Here is a 17,668-nt window from a genome sequence, read left to right on the forward strand (position 1 = left end):
CCTCCCTTCCTGTTCACCTATGCTGAATTCTTTCATTTTTTAAAAAAACAGGGCCCAGAAAAGGCCCAGTTTTCCTTCCATGACTCTTCTAGCCCCTCTTCCAGCTCCCAAAGAACTCAAAACTAATCCCTCTTGAAGTTTATACATCTACTCTCCGCCAGATCTTAAGTTCCTCAGGACGGATTTCATGTCTACTTTATTCTTTCAGCCCGAATGCCCTTGCTAATTCTTTGTCCCTTTAAATGTCTCAATAAATATCTGCTGATTGGCTGATCTAGCCTTTTGGGTGGGGGTGGGAGAGTGTGCTGTCTGATCACCTGGAAAGGGGAGATCAAAGCCAGTACTCACGTGAGGGCAGCATAGTCAGGTCCCCCCACCTGCCTGCTGGCCTTAAGCAGATCAAGAATTCCACCAGCGCTACTCCCATTCCCAAGCTTGCCTTCAACCCCTTCTACCATGTCCTCATCTGTTGTATAGTCCTCCTGTTGGGGAAAGAGGATATCATCTCAGCTGCTGAGGGTTGGTCTGGTAAGGCCCCAGTACAGTGTTGACATTTTCACTCGGGATGCTAGTATCTTCTGAGCACCAAATACAGACCAAGTCCTAAGCAGAATATTCACTCTTTCATTTTAATCTCCATAGCATCTTTGTGAAGTAGGTATTATTATTTTGTGTGTGTGTGTGAGGTGGGTATTTTAACTTGTTTTACACGTAAGGAAACTAAGGCTCAGGAAAGTAATAAGTTGTGTAAGGTCTTAACCAGATATTTCAAATCAGATACTCTTTCTGCTACATCACAATGCCTTTTATTCTACCCTGCATTAAAGGATTTTTAAAATATTTCATCTCAATTATGGTCTTCCTGTTATATGCTCAGCTGCCCTGTACTTAGCACACCATCTTTCACTTAATAAATATTTTAGGAATTGAATGCACAGGGTATCTTTCCCGACCCCCGCCCCAACTAGAATGACAATCTGTCTTCTATCTCTATAACCAAAATGTCAGAAGACCAGACAACAGGGCAGGCTCCTACCTCAATGTCAAATTCAACTTCTCCTGGTTCACGAACTCGGTTGGGGTCAGAGCAAGGCTTCGCACGGGGCAACTTTCGGGGAAATTCTAGAAAATAATGAAATGCACGTATTGTGAAGCTAAGATTAGCATCTGAGCCAAACATCCAGGGGAAAAAAGAATATAATTTTCCTAAAAGTAATGACCACAGACAACTAATTTAGGGAGGTTAGGAACTGGTTTATAAATAACTCTCTAGAGCAAAGAATACATGGAAGCCTAAAGAGCTGGTAAGTCAGAATGTCAACAAGCTCAGGCCTAAGGCCTTTGGTCTATCAAGAGGACACAAAACATGTGAAATGGGCAAGAAAGGAACAAGAAAGAACAGGTACACACTTGGTCTTATTATCAGGGTCGCCTTCTCCTTTCCCAATCTCTCGTCAATCTGCAGTTCATCATCTGAATCCAAGTCAAATTCATCCTCCATCACCTGTTCTGCCACCAGCCTAGCCTTGTCTGCCTTCTTTGTGAGCTTGGCTCGCCGAGACTTGGATAAGTTCTTTACCCTCTTGGTACTAAAAAGAAAGAGAAGGAGAGCATAAAGACAGTAACATTCAATACTGTTAAGATGGCAATTCCCCCCAAATTGGTCTATAGATTCAATGCAATCCCTATCAAAATCCAGCTAATTTCTTTTATAGGAATTAATAAGCTGATACTAAAATGTATAGAAGCATACAAAGGACTTAATATGGCCAAAAGAATTTTGAAAAAGAACAAAGCTGGAGGACTTATCTGCTCAATTTCAAAATTTACTAAAAAGCAACAGTAGTCAAGGTAGTGTGACATTAGCAAAAAGATACACATATACATCAATGGAACACAGCTGTGAGTCCAGAACCAACCCTTTAATTTACAGTCAACTGATTTCTGCCAAAGATGCTAATAAGGCAATTCAGTGGGGAAAGGATGGTCTTTTCAACAAATGGTGCTGAGATAACTGGATAACTGGATACCACATGCAAAGAAATGAATGTGGATTCTTACCTCACATCATACACAAAAATTAACTCAAAATGGATCCTAGATCTAAATGTAAAAGCTAAAACTATAAAACTTCTAGAAAAAAAATATAGGAAACTATCTTTATGACCTGGGATTAGGTAAAATTCAAAACATTTGTGCTTCAAAAGATACCACCAAGAAAATGAAAAGACAAGCCAAAGACTGAGAGGAAATATTTGCAAATCATTTACTTGGGAAAGGATTTGTATCCAGAACATTTAAGTAACTGTTAGAACTCAATAAGATAAACAAGCCAATTTAAAAATGAGCAAAAGATCTGAATAGACATTTCTCTAAAGATGATATACAAATGGCCAATAATCACACAAAAAGATGCTCAATATCATTAGTTATTAGGGAAATGCAAATCCAAACCACAATGAGATACCACTTAATATCCATTAGAATGGCTATAATAAAAAAGACAGACAATAACAATTGTTAGCCAGGATACTGCTGGTGGGAATGTAAAGTGGTACAGACACTTCAGAATAAAGTTTTGCAGTTTCTCAAAGAGTTAAGCATAAAGTTACCATGTGACCCAAAGTTTTACTCCTAAATGAGAAACGGAAACGTACATCCATACAAAAACTTGTACGCAAATGCTCATAGCACCATTATCCACAACAGCCAAAGAGTGGAATCAATCCAAATAACCGTCACCTAGTTAATGAATAAACAAACTGTGGTATATCCATACAATGGTGTACTATTCAGAAATAAAAAGGAACCAATTAATGATACACACTACATCATGGATGAACCTAAAAACATTATGCTAAGTGAAAGAAGCCAGACATAGAAGACCACATTATATTATTCCATTTATATGATATGTCTAGAAAAGGCAAATCTATAGACAGAAAGTAGATTAGTGGTTGCTTGGGCCTGGGGAAGAGAACCAAAGGTATAAGTGGGTGATAGAAATGTTCTAAAATGTTCTAAAATTGGATTGTGGTGATAGTTGCGTGTTCTTTTTTTTTTTTTAAAGATTTTATTTATTTATTTGACAGAGAGAGACACAGTGAGAGAGGGAACACGAGCAGGGGGAGTGGGAGAGGGAGAAGCAGGCTTCCTGCAGAGCAGGGAGCCCAATGCGGGGCTCGATCCCAGGACCCTGGGATCATGACCTGAGCCGAAGGCAGACGCTTAACCGGCTGAGCCACCCAGGCGCCCCATAGTTGCGTGTTCTTTAAACTTACTAAAAGTCATTTAATTGTATACTTAAAGCAGGTTAATTGTATGGTATGTAAAGTATACCTCAAAAAAGCTGTTAAAAATATATAAAGGAAATGGGAAAAACGAAAAAATGGCTTAAGTAATCCCATTACATACGGTAAACAGTATTAACCAGTACAAACTGCTGAAATAAACCTTATAGTTAAAAAAGAAACAAGCTTTTGGTAAATCAGTATACTTGATACGTACATTCAGCAGTCATTTGGTGAACTGGCTTTCAGTAAACTGGCTGCCATTAAATTGACCTGTCTTCTACCTCGCAGGGTTTTAGGAAGATTAAATGAGCTAATGCAGAGACCAACACATGGCAAGTGCCCAACGGTAGCTAACCTTATAATTAAGTTCTCTGGGCCTGTTTCCACATTAATAAAATGGAGATAACAACACTTACCGTTCAGGGTTGTTGTGAGGACTAAATAAAATAATGTACTAAACAGCTAAATTAAAGTCTGATGCAGAGCAGGAGCTCAATAAATGGTAGCTATTTATACCCTGATCTTTTTTTTTAAAGATTTTATTTATTTATTTGACATAGCGAGATCAGGAACACAAGCAGGGGGAGTGGGAGAGGGAGAAGCAGGCTTCCCGCCGAGCAGGGAGCCCGATGCGGGACTTGATCCCAGGACCCTGGGATCATGACCTGAGCCGAAGGCAGACGCTTAATGACTGAGCCACTCAGGTGCCCCTATACCCTGATCTTTTATTAACTTTTAAATATGAAAACTGTCAAACATAAACAAAAATATGAAAGTATAACTAACTCTCATGTGCCTTTCACCCAGCTATGTTTCAGCAATTATCAACACACAGCCAATCTTGTTTCATCTACACCTCAGTCCTTGCAAAACCCTGGATGATTCTGGAGAGAAGCCCAGATGTAATATCATATTGTCTGTAAATATTTCTGTATCTTGTCTCTCTAGGTTCATTTAACTGCAGTCTCTGGCAGCTGCAGGAGGTAATAGAAGCAGCATAAAGAAGACTAGTGGGAAAGGGGAAAATGTCTCGTGTCCTCAAGAGCTGTTACAAGCTGGACCCTTAGGACTCTCAATTTTCTCCTCCCCAGGAGACCTACCACAGACCAAGGCAATGCTCAATGGTCTCTCTATTACTGTTTAGTTACTAGGTCTCAAACCCCAAGAATAGCCTTATTGCTTTCAGAATCTGCCCTACTCTCACACTCCCTTGTCCCTTATTTCCCGGCCAGGTGGACCTACTATACTTGCCCTTGGGATCCGAAGACCTTTTCCCACAAAAAGGCTATGAAGGTATCCTTGGCATTTGTGTTCCTATACTGTTCACACTTTACTTGGCTCTTGACTGCTCCTGTCTGGTGTTCTGAGTGTCCAGATGATCCCTCTTACGGTCTTCCTCTGCCTCCCTACATGTTTCAGGGCTTGTGATGATCTACTTAGCTTCTGGCTATACCCATACCATCACCACCACCACTACCACCATCATCTTTCATCTTTAACATTTTAATTGTAAGAGCTACCATTGATTAAGCATTTACTATGTGCCAGGCCCTGTGATAAGCACTCAACATACATTATCTCATTTAGTCCTCCAACAACCCTAGGGTAGAAGTTTTATCTATAGAAGAGCTATAATGAGGACACTGAGGTGCAGGGTTAATTAACTTGCCAAGGTCACACAGTGAATTCATGTTCAGAGCTGGGACTCAAACTCAGGACTGTCTGATTCCCAAGCCCATGCTTTTTGTTGTGAATGCTTTTATTTTATTCTTTTAGAAAATGTTCTGTTAGAAATTATTTTAAGAAAAGTAATACATGCTCATTGTACAAAATTCAAATGCTACTGAAGTGAAAATTTCCTCTCCTGGCTCCCTTATCCTACTTTCCAGAGACAACTACTCTTATAAGTTTAATATGACAAGTATAAAATATATAACAAATATATTTGCATGAATATGTATGATTATCTCTAGAAGAAAATCATTGACACTGGTTGTCTGTGGGGAGGGGAGCTGGGGAACAGGGAGGAGCGGGAATAAAATTTTTCACTCTATATTGTTGCATACTTTTTCAATTTTAAGCTGCATATATTAAATTTTAAACCTCTTCAAAAAAGTTAAATTAAAAATAAAGAAGTCTTCTATGCCACTTTTCTACACAAGCATACACACACACACACACACACCTTTCTTTTAAAAATTAAAATAGGACTATTATTATGTATTATTTTGTAACCTGATTTTTTTCACTTAAGAATATATCCTGGACACCTTTCCATGCCAACAGATATTAAACTCATTCTCTCTAACAGCTACATGGTATTCTATTCTACAGAGGTACCATGATTCATTTAACCAACCCTTATTGATGAACACGTTTCCAATTACTATTTACAAACAACGATGCTGTAAACACTGAACGTTTCTCTTAACATACCTGTGTAAATATTTCTGCAAAATTCCTAAAAATCTAATAGCAAAAGGCATATAAAAAACTAATGCTCTTGGGCGCCTGGGTGGCTCAGTTGGTTAAGCGACTGCCTTCGGCTCAGGTCATGATCCTGGAGTCCCTGGATCGAGTCCCGCATCGGGCTCCCTGCTCAGCAGGGAGTCTGCTTCTCCCTCTGGCCCTCCCCACTCTCATGTGCTCTCTCTCATTCTCTCTCTCAAATAAATAAATAAAATCTTTAAAAAACAAAAACAAAAACAAAAACTAATGCTCTTAATCAGCATGCTATATCCCCTCTTATTTCTGCCAGTGGTTCTGACCCACTGACTATCTGAAATTTCTAAAACTCATACAAGATTTTTCTCAGACTGCCAGTTAGATTCCAGGCCTCTCCCACAACACTACCATGGTTCTCTGAACTAAGCAATGATACCCGATAATGTATTTCCCCAAGTACAGTCCCTCCCCCACCCATGTCCCAGCCCCAGGTCCCAACTCCATGCCCGGTCTCAGTGACATGTTGCCACTGACAGTCCCAGTATCTCTGTGTTCCTTCTTCCCACCTCACCTGCCATTAGACATCAACAGGGCCAGCGGGCCCTCATTCCCATCAAGGTCCAAGTCTGGCGAGTCATCCTCTGAGTCATTCAGGCAGGTACCAGTGATGTTGAACTGCAGAAGGAGGAGGCTCAGTTGTCACCTGTCTGGGACTCCCATGTGAATCACGATGACCAGTTCCTTCCGGTTTCACTGGCTGAGTTCACTGTTAAAACCACCTGAACCAAGGCCTCCTGCTACACTGTCCCCCACCCCCACCCCCAATGATCACAAGAACAGGAGGTTGAGAACGTATGGCTACCTCAGGGGAAACCTATCAATCTTGCAAAACGTGTTCCCTAAAAAGAAGGGAGTGCATCTTCACGTGCCCATGGAGAGCACCACAATCTTGAAGCAAGGTGGAGCCCTGGAGAAGGGCTTTTCTTAAGGACCTGTTCAAGACTCCAACCTGACACTCATATGCCATGTTCTTAAATGTCATTCCCATCCAGCATTTCAAGATTCAGCTCAAGTGTCATGTTTTCTGAGAAGAGCTCCTGACCATCACTCCTACCCGGATAAACTCATCCCCCCTCTGTGTCTGAAGGTCCCCCACACACCCTTGATTATGGCATCCTCAATACCTCATTGCACTCATTTGTTTTTATGCCTGTCTTTCTCACTAGCCTGTCAGCCTCTTGAGGGTTATGGTCACAGCACCTATCACAGTGCCCAGCACAGACAAGGTCTCAATAAATGCCTGTTAAATGAGTGGGACTGGTAGCTAAACACCAGGGGCCCTAAGGGAGGTGGGAAGACAGGACAATCCTTTCGATCCCCTGCTCTTCCAAGGGACCCAAAAGGGCTGGGCTGAACCCATGGGCCAGCACCCACCTTTGCTTTCTGGGAAGAGCCTGTCTTCAGTGCCTGATGATTGTATGGGTCCATGAGATTATAGCTCAATTGGCCAGCAGGCCCCAAGGCTGAGCTCTCCTTGCCCTTTCGCTCTGCCTTCTTGAAGAGTTCCTTGGGCTTCAGGCCTTTCTTCTTTGAACCACTTTTGGAGGGCAGTGACAGCCTGGACATGGATACTGAAGTGGAATGGACTGGCCTGGTTAAGGGAATGGAGCCAGCTGGGAAGATCCTCTGCAGCCCAAAGATATTGCTCGTCTTCCCAACGTTCTGTTGGAAGATATCCTACAAGAGTATCAGTACACGACGGGGTTAGCGCTTACTCCAGGGTTCTCTCTATGCTAAGAGCAGAGGTCTGTTCATGGCACTGGAAGTACTGCCGTGGAAGTGGCTTCCAGATGCTCCACATCCAGATGCACACCCTAGTTTTTTCACAACGAGTCCGTCATCAAGAATTTACTGGGTGGCATTCCTTCACCCGGCCATTGACAAGTAAGGAGAAGACGAGCAGAGAAAAAGCCCAGCACTACTGTCAAAATTGGAGACAAGACTCCAAATGCAGCTGGCATGAGACAGAAAATACTTGAGTACTAAATGGTGTGGGGCCAACGCTAAGGACTGCGGGATGTGAGACAGGTTCTAGTCCGAAGTCTGCTGTGACCTCAGGTAAGTGATTGGACTACTCTGAGGCCTTGTTTGCTCGGCTACAACATTAAAGGAGCAGACTGGAAAGGTGGTTTTCAGAGATGCCTTGTGGCTCCTCTGAACTTCTTGGGAGGAGCCCTGAAGACTGGAGGTAGGTGGAAGGCAAACAAGAGGAACATGTGGAAGTCGAAGCCTCTTGCCTTCACCTTATTCACAGCGGCTATGCTTTGATTGGTTGCATACTGACCTTCCAGGTAAGATCTCATTTGACAAAAAAAAAAAAAGTTCCATCACTTTAAAACATTTGAAAGCCAGTGGACCAGATATGATCCATCTCTAAGTCCTTTTCTAATGAGCCCAGAGCTTTGTATATACAAAATTGGTTTAAGTGGAAAGAGCCAGAGAAAAGGTAGGCCTTGTAACTAAACTCTGAAGGATTCTGACAGATGGGAATGGAGGAAAAGGAGGTAGGAGGTGGACAATGTAAGCTATGGTGTAGGCAGTGAAACATGCTGCAGGCGGTGAGGCTAGAAGCCCAACCTCCCAGTAGCTCACTCTGACCACCCTTCAGCATAGACTTAGTGCCTTGAGCCTGAGTGCTAAACGGAAACTGACAGCTCCTGAGCTAAAGGAGAGTTTAAACTTCCATAAGTCCAATTCTCCTCTGGTGCCTCTGCTACTTCACCAGCCCACACCGAGTTCTCTCTTTGCTGCAAAGTCTATTAATAACAATGGCTCGCATTTATTGAGTACTTACTCTGCCAGGCACTGTGCGAGGGGCTCTACATACGTTAGCTCTTGAGCCTAAAACTCTGAAAAGGTGGTGTTATTCCCCCTTTACAGATAAGGATACTAAGGCTCTGAAAGGCTTGCAAGTGACGGAGCAGGAACCGGAATCCAAGTTTCTCTGAGTCTCTTACCATCTACACCTTACTGCCTCGTGGTATAAGCCACCTGTTGAAAGATGGCTTTGTAATCATGTTTAACCTGGGAGAACTGTCATTTTGTAGAATGCAGAGACTGAGTCAAAATAGTAATACCAACGACTACTACTATGACCTCCACCCACAACTACCATGACCCACCATTAGAATTTATTGAACACCTACTATGTGCCAAGGACTATCCTTAGTGCTCGGCCTGTATGACCTTATTTAACCCTTTTAACAACCCCTGAGTAGGTATAATTATCCCCACTTTAGAAACAAGGAAACTGGGGCTCAGGCAGTGGACTTTGCCCAGGGTCCTCTACAAGATTCTGAGTTCTTTGTGGGCAATGAATTATTTATGTATTATAAACACCTAGCCCAATGTGAGGCACACTCGAGGCGCACAATAATTATTTAAATGAATAAACAGAGTCCTTGGTGGGGTTTTCCCAACCCTTCCCCTGAGCTCTCAAGCCAACTGAAGAAGGCTGACCTGCCACTTGAGCCTTGAGCCCTTCCCAAACGCCTCCCCTGCTCCCCTGCTTCTTACTTCCACCAGGCGGATCTCCCTAGCCAGATCTTTAATGAGCTGTACGGTCCGCACTGTCTCTGGAATCTCATCCTCGTGGTCTGGCAGAGCCTGTCAAACAAAAGGCATGAGGAATAGACCCACACATAAACGGACAACTGATTTTTGACAAAGGTACCAAAGTAATTCAATGGAGAAAGGGTAGTCTCTTTAACAACTGGTACTGGACCAACTGGATATCCATATGCAAAAAAAGAACCTCAATCCATATCTTGTACCGCGCCCACCCCCAACACACACACAAACTCAAAATGGATCAAAGGCTGAAATGTAAAATCTAAAACTATAACCCCTTTAGAAGAAAACAGAGGAGAAAATCTTTGTGACCTTGGGTTAGACCAAGATTTCTGAGGATACGAAAAGCATGAACCTTAAAAGAAAAACAACTGATAAATTGGGCTTAATAAAAAACTAAAACTTCTCTTTGAAAAACGCTGTTAAGACAAACCACAGACTATGAGGAAATATTTGCAAAACCTCACACACCAGGGGTGTGAGGAACTCAGTGGTGGGCTTGGGCCATACCCCTCAAAAAGTCAAGACCTGGAGGAGATCCCTGGGGACAACCCAGTCTCTCCACTTGTAATGAAGTGGAACAGCAACCCAGGCTGAGACCTCTCTTGGGTGTCTCTCTTTTAATTTGTTTGCAATCTTTTTGAGTCCTCAAGATTTACATCTTTATGTAGACCGATCTCTCAAGCTTTTCCCTTGTGATTTTTTTCTACCAGTTTTCACTTCACTTCTGTATCCAGAGGACTGATAAAACTTCCTCAGCATTACCTTCTTATTTCCCATGGTTTGATTCTTTTTCTTTAATTCTTTTAAGCCATCTGGAATCTATTTTGGTGGCTGGACAGGGGTGCGGTCTGAGAACCCATGTGATCCAGCTGGATAAATTTAATAGCTCCCTCCTCCTGGCCCAGGGGCACTGGAAAGGTGAGGGAGCAAATACCTCCCATGGAAGTCATCTTCATTTCACAAAAGACTATGTCCATGAGAATGGGCTCCTCGGATCTGTGTTCTACTCTTCTCCAGCTCCCTTTGGCCACGCTATTTGGGGCCATCCTGGCTCAGGGCATGAGTAATTAGGACTCATCCCCCTTCCCTTTTGTTGTTCCTGGGACAGAGTCCCTCTAAAGTTCACTTCATGGTGGGGGGGGCATCAGAAATGAAACCCAAGGTAGCCACACTTGAGGGATATGGAGAAACAGAAGACTAGGCTAAGGCCCAGGTGTAGATATGTCCAAGGAGAAGAGAAGGCCCAAAACATGAATTCCAAGGATATCTGAGGGGAAGGTTGGCAACGAGAATGGAGAGATTGTACAAGTTAAGCGTATAATGGCTGGAACGTCTCCTTAAGCCACTGTATACAGGGGGAAAAGTCTACAAAGAATATCAAAAGCATAAGAGAACATATCAATATTTCTTCTTCTGTTTTTTTCCATTTCTTAAAATTTTTTTTTAAAGTCAACATTTTGAGTAGGTAATCCGTTTACATAGCTCAAAAATCGAACAATATAATAAGATACATATTGAAAAGCCTCAATATATATTTGTCCCTGCCATCAGTCCCATTAACCCACACCCACAGGTAACCACCTTTATTACTGTCTTCTACATCCCTCCAGATTGTGTCTTCAGGCAAATACAAGCACATACAAATATAATTCTTGTTCCCCCCCACACACACACCTTTTAACACATAAGGTGGCACATTATGCACATGGTTGTACACTTTCACTTGACAAATTCTGGAGATCTTTCCAAGTCAGTACAGAGAAAACATCCTTAATCTCTTTTACAGCTGTTTCATATTCAATTGGATAGATGGATATAGGTGTTATTTCTAAAAAGCCATTTTGGCAGTATGCATCAAGGGCCTTACATTTTTTCATATACTTTGAGCCAATTATTGCTCTTCTAGGAATCTATCCTGAAGAAATGATCAAGAGATGAGGGACAAAGCTTGGTGCAGACAGTCACTGCATGATTTTCTATAACTACCCCCCAAATAAATAAAGCAACAATGAACAAGTGCTTAGGTAAGGATGGTACAACCCTGCAAAACAATATCATTTAACTATTAAATGTTTCTGGAGAGCTTTGAGGACACAGGAAAATGAACATAAGCCAACAAACTCAGATACGAAACTGTACAGAGTGATAGCAATCATGTTTCTTAAATGCATATAAAAAAGACCAGAAGAAAATATACCCAAATGTTAATGTTAATTCCCTCTGAGTGTTAAAATTACAGGTGATGTTTTTCCTTCCTATACTCTTCTGCATTTTTTCTAATTCTCTAGAGTAAGCATGTATTACTTTTTATAATCAGAGAGAAAGGTTTAAAAATGTAATCCAAGAAGTCCTAGGCCAGTCCTCCATTCTAACCCCAGGAGCCCACAAGCCTCCCCAGTCTCTTCCACCTCCCCAAAGCATCTACTCAAAGCAAGCCCCTATTGAGGGCAGAACTCTAGAGGACGTAGAGAAAAATGTGTATTTACTTCTTTCCTTGTCCAGGCTCTAAAGGCCAAGTTCAGAGCTTTGCCACCATGGACCAGGTAGGATGCTGGGTGCCTCCTGTTCTCTCGCAAACCTAAAGGGGGAAAGAGGAAGGCAGAAGGTCATGAAGCCATGCAGGGAAGTGAAGGAATTGTTACTTTTTTTCAGGCAACCAGAGAAAATACTCAAAGTTCTAAGCATAACTCCAGATCTCAGTTCTTATAAGAGCGTTCATTTAAGGAGTACCTACTACATGCCAGGCATTTAATATCTACTATCTCAGTAATCCTTATGCCCGCCCTCTAAGGCAAGTATCATTATCTTCACTTTACAGTTCAGGAAACTGAGGCTCAGAGAGGCAAAGAGACTTAACCAAGGGCATATACCCAGTAAGAGCCAAAGCCAAGACTGAAGCTATGTCTATCTGAATCTGAGGCCTGTGTTCCTTCTACCACACTGGAAGTGCTCTGCCTCTTGGGTTTCAAAATGCAACCATACTCAGGAGGACCCTGACTGCCACCTACACAGATCTGAAGGGCCATTAATAAATGCCCTTATTCTGAATTACTCCAGGAGGAGGTTATGAAAAATAGCCATATTTTGGCTCAATACAGAATTTTCTACTGAACCGAGCTGTTCTGAACAGGCAATAACTGGTTAGTCATCTAGCCTCTGATAGAACACTTATGTGATAGCCAGTCTAGGTAGCAGAGTAAGGGCTTGAAGTAGTGGGTAGGAGACTGTACTCACTGGACTCTGAGGTTCTTTTTTTAGATTTTATTTATTTATTTATTTGAGAGAGAGAGAACGTGCACACATGCAAGCAGGGGAAGGAGCAGAGAAGGGAGGGAGGGCAGGGAAAGAATGTCAAGCAGACTCCACAATGAGCACAGAGCCCAATGCAGGGCTCGATCTCATCACCCTAACATCATGACCAGAGCTGAAACCAAGAGTCAGATGCTTAACCTGACCGAGCCACCCAGGCACCCCTGCTTCTGAGGTTCTTTGTAACTAAAATACGGATTCCTCATGTCCAAGTTACCTTGAAGAATCTCAGGTCTGAGCAAGGGAGCTTCTCTATTTCAAAACAGACCAGCAAAGAGGAATCAAAGCAGGCTGGCTTCTACCTGGGCTGATACCTGGGAACCAACACAATGATGCCAGGCTGGTCAGGACTGGGCCTTGTCCCCACCCCATAGGAAGCACGCTCAGGAAACTCTGAGATTGTCCAGATTGAGTTTTACTTTAATTAGCAGCAAATAGGGATAATTTCACTGTAATTCAATTTTTTCAGCCACCTTTGCTAAAAAGTTAAAATCCATGCTCTACCTTACATTATACTTAGTAAAAGAGCCAATCTCAAAAGTTCACACACTATATGATTCCATGTTTTAAATTTATTTTTTATTTTTTTTAAGATTTTATTTATTTATTTGAGAGAGAGAGACTGCGAGAGAGGGAACACAAGCAGGCAGAGTGGGAGAGGGAGAAACAGGCTCCCCGCTGAGCAGGGAGCCCGATGCGGGGCTCGATCCCAGGAACCCAGGATCACGACCTAAACCGAAGGCAGACGCTTAACCGACTAAGCCACTCAGGCGCCCCAATATATGATTCCATTTTATAGTATTCTTGAAATGACAAAATTACGGAGATGGAAAACAGATCAGCGGTTTCCAGAAGTTATGGATAATGCAAAGGGAAAGAATGGGTGAGACTATAAAGGGGTAGCACTAGGGAGATCTCTGAGGCAATGGAATAGTACTGTATCTTCATTGAGGTGATGGTTATCTGCACGTACACACACACGTGCATGCACACGCTCAGGGAAGCAGGGCAAAAGGGGCAGCTGGCAAAGGGATCCATACCTCGAAAGATGTCCAGGATGTGCTTTCCCACATACCAACAGATGGTCTCAAAGTTAGGAAACTTGAAGAGGTCTGCTGTGCTCAGCCGCTTCTCAATCTCATAGGCTCTAGAAGAAGTAGGCACAACAACAACGATGATAACAAGGATCCTGTTTACTGAGCACCTACTATGCATGGGGTATGTTCTAGAATGCTTTGTATCCATTATCTCTAATCCTCACAACTACCCTGCAAAATCCAACTTTGTGGGTTAGGAAACTTGAGCTCAAAGGTTATGTGACTTGCCCAAAGTCACATAAATGACTAAGTGAAGAAGGGGTATTCATCCTCACACTGATCATTATCAGGAACCAGTATCTATTCCTTTCTGATCATCTTGCCTCCTCCTATGCTGCACTCCTCACTATAGGGGAGAACCCAAGGACTCTAGCAGATGCGAATGGCCAGCTTGGGATAACAATAGCTTCAGCACTCACTTGAGCTGCATTTCGATGTTAAGGCTGTGTAAAAAGTTCCCTCCAAAGGCAAGGCAGTCCACCGGGGTCAGCACAGCATGAATCCATCCTGTAGGTAACATGGCAAAATCACAGCTGGCAGAGGGCCTTACTTCCTCTGGACATCACTGTCTCAAATCAGCTCAAACACAACTTCTTAGAGCAGCCAACCTGGCAGTGACTCTAGAAAGTTCTAGTTCCTCCACTCTCCCAATACCCATTCTGCCACCATTATAACCCTGAACTGCACCAACTTATGGGGTTATTAAACTCCTTCTACTTCCCTCCTCTTGACTTCGAGTCTCTCTGCTGCCTCGCCCATCTTCTCTCTCATCTCTTAGAAGGGCATTACCTCCTCGCCAAGTCTCCCCTTTCTAACTTTACTCTAGGTAAAACAAAGAGCTTTTGGGGGCTCCTGGTTGGCTCAGTCATTAAGCGTCTGCCTTTGGCTCAGGTCATGATCCCAGGGTCCTGGGATCGAGCCCCGCATCGGGCTCCCTGCTCCGCGGGAAGTCTGCTTTTCCCTCTCCCACTCCCCCTACTTGTGTTCCCTCTCTGTCTCTCTCTGTCAGGTAAATAAATAAAATATTGGAAAAAAAAAACAAAACACAAAGAGCTTTTGTGTTGAATAAACCTGAGTTCAAAGTCTGCCATTTTCCAGCTAAACATCTACTTCATATGTTGGTTGTGAAGTATGCACCTAGTTGGAACTCAATTATTTTCCTTCCCCTTGACTCTACACTGCCTTCTGAGACCTTCTAATTTTTCTTCTTAAACCTCTCTCATATTCATCTCCCTTTCCCCATCCATCCATCCTACCAATGTTCAGATCCCTCATTACCTGTCACCTAGGCTACTTGCAACAGTCTTCAAACTGGCTCCTCTACACCAGCAGTTCTCAAGGTATGGTCCAGGGAATCCTAGGGCTCCCTGAGACTCCTTGAGAGCACAGGCAAGGTCAAAACTATGCTCATGATGATACTAAGAAGTTATTTGTCTTTTTCACCCTCATTCACAGGTATACAGTGGAGTTTTCCAGAGGGTAAATGACATGATATCACAACATGCAGAAGCAGACTTGAGAGTCCAGTCATTTTCTTTTTTTTTTTTTTTTTTAGATTTTATTTATTTATTAGAGAGAGAGAGAGAAAGCACAAGCAGAGGGAGCAGGCTCCTTGCTGAGCAAGGAGCCCGATGCAGGACTCGATCCCAGGACCCCGGATCATGACCTGAGCTGAAGGCAGACGCTTAACCAAATGAGCCACCCAGGCGCCCTGAGGGTCCAGTCATTTTCTATTAATCCAGATATTAAAAAGGTTTGCAAAAATGTAAATGTCACTCTTCTCACTACATTTTTTTGATTTGAAAATAGTTATTTTTCATAAAAATTATTAGTCATGCTAACATGTAATGAGTTTATTATTTCCCAATGAATTAATATTTAAAATTTTTCTCAGTTTTAATTTATAATGTGGTAAATATTGAATACAAACCACATAAATAAAAGTCTTGGGGTCCTCAGTGATATTAAAAAGTATAAAGGGGTCCTGAGTCCAAAGTGTTTGCAAACCACTGCTCTATACCAATCTCAATCTCTGAGGTCTATCCTCCACATCTCAACCCTAAGCAATATATCTAAAATACACATCTGCCCATGTCATCCCCGCACAAAATTCTTCAATGAAATGTACATCCACAGGAGAATGGATAAATTGCCATTTACTCATACACAGAATACTGGAAAGTAAGTAAAATGAGTGAACATTTATCAACATGAATCTCATAATCATAGTGTTCAGAGAAAAAAGCAAGTTGGGAAGAATTACCTAATATGATTCCATTTATATAACATTCAAAAACATGTAAAACAATCCTAGGTATTGGCTTGATGAGCCATTACCTGTATAATAAAGGAACAGAAATGCATGAGGATATTGCCAACTTCAGAATAATGGCTAGCTCAGAGAGGGAAAAATGGGAATGGAATTGAGAAGAGGTATATGGGAGTCTTCAAATATATGTGTAATATTTTATATTTTTAGTTGGGTTACAAACACATAAATGTCTATTATATTATTCTTTGTCTCTTTTGCTACATAAACAAATAAACCTTCAATGGTCCCCCAGTCACCTCTGGGATAAGTTCAGTCTGCCTACTTTTCAGCTTCACTTTCTCCTTGATCTTTAGGCTCCAGTATCCATGAACTACTTCACACAGCCTTGCTTTGCTTATGCCTTTCTCTATGTCTGAGAGGACTTTTCTGCCTTTCTTTCCTTGGTCAGTCCATACTTACCTGTCAGGTGTCACTCTTCTGAGAAGATTTTCACAAACTTCCAGCTAGACTAAGTGCTCTTCTCCACACTCCCAAAACTTGCGGTAAATGTCTCTATTGTGGCTATTAGAACATGATACTGAAATGGCCTATCAATCTTTTGTCTCTAGCACCTAGCCCCATGTGGGGGTATTCAGTAGATACGCAATACTTGTGAAACTAAGTAGATTATACCCAGTTCATGGGACTTCATACCAATAAGCGAATCAATCCAACTGAAATCTCTGGTAGGCAAATTCAATTCATCAAACAGTTATTAAATGCCCAGAGTAGAAAAGGTATTATGTGACACCCTATTAGGCAAAGGATTCAAAGATGAATAAATGAATTAATAAATGCCTGGGCACAGAAAACTATAAAAGAGAAAAGTGGATGGGTATGGGGGGAGGTAACATGCCTCACCATATATTAAACATGCTATATAAAACCAATGTAATCAAATCAACATGATATTGATATATGAATAGACAGATATGTGCAACAGAAAAGAAAATCCAGAATTATACAATATCATATTGGACAAAGATGCTAGAACTATATGATAATTTTATTTTATTTTTTAAAAGATTTTATTTATTTATTTGAGAGTAAGCAAGCACACGAGTGGGGGAGGAGCAGAGGAAGAAGGACAAGCAGACTCCCCACTGAGCAGGGAGCCCGATGTGGGGCTCGATCCCAGGACCCTGAGATCATGACCTGAGCCGAAGGCAGTCACTTAACTGACTGAGCCAGCCAGGCACCCCATATGACAATTTTAAAGGAGCTATCATAAGAATGCTTCAATGAACAATTATAAACATGTTTGAAACAAAAAAAGAGAAGATATAAATAAGAAACAAATGGAAATTTTAGAACTGGAAAATACTATATCTGAAATAAATAATGAAACGGACTCAACAGAAGAATAAAGACAATGGAGAAAAGAATCAAAACACTTCAAGACAGAACAAGAAAAAGTACTCAATATGAACAAGAGAGAGGAAATAGACTGAAAAACATAAACTCAGGGACCTGTGGGACTACAACAAAATATATATAGCATTCATATAATCAGAGATCCAAAAGAAAAGAAGTTAGAGTGTGGGACTGAAAAAGCATCCAGAGAAATAATAGCTAAAAAT

General features: G+C 41.9%; 1 protein-coding gene across 9 annotated transcripts in view; it reads right to left on the reverse strand.

The window, feature by feature from the left end:
• Positions 1 to 17,668, reverse strand: part of PHF8 (PHD finger protein 8) — a 92,011-nt gene that overhangs the window by 42,771 nt on the left and 31,572 nt on the right. For 7 of the 9 annotated variants that reach the window (XR_010406132.1, XM_045878507.2, XM_045878469.3 and 4 more), the window contains exons 9-17: positions 14,197 to 14,284; positions 13,721 to 13,827; positions 11,858 to 11,949; positions 9,315 to 9,404; positions 7,173 to 7,475; positions 6,310 to 6,413; positions 1,411 to 1,589; positions 1,037 to 1,122; positions 349 to 482 (exon numbers count right to left, since the gene is read on the reverse strand). Coding sequence is in view for 8 of the 9 variants with exons in the window: in XM_045878507.2 (XP_045734463.1) it covers positions 349 to 482; positions 1,037 to 1,122; positions 1,411 to 1,589; positions 6,310 to 6,413; positions 7,173 to 7,475; positions 9,315 to 9,404; positions 11,858 to 11,949; positions 13,721 to 13,827; positions 14,197 to 14,284 (1,183 nt within the window). In the remaining variant the exon portion in view is untranslated. The remainder of the gene's footprint in view (positions 1 to 348; positions 483 to 1,036; positions 1,123 to 1,410; positions 1,590 to 6,309; positions 6,414 to 7,172; positions 7,476 to 9,314; positions 9,405 to 11,857; positions 11,950 to 13,720; positions 13,828 to 14,196; positions 14,285 to 17,668) is intronic. The other 2 variants (XM_045878501.3, XM_045878490.3) reach the window with 1 other exon arrangement.

The sequence above is a fragment of the Mirounga angustirostris genome, unplaced genomic scaffold, assembly GCF_029215605.1.
Source record: "Mirounga angustirostris isolate CCGP_5_RB_7025 unplaced genomic scaffold, mMirAng1.0.hap1 SCAF_11, whole genome shotgun sequence".
Taxonomy (NCBI): domain Eukaryota; kingdom Metazoa; phylum Chordata; class Mammalia; order Carnivora; family Phocidae; genus Mirounga; species Mirounga angustirostris.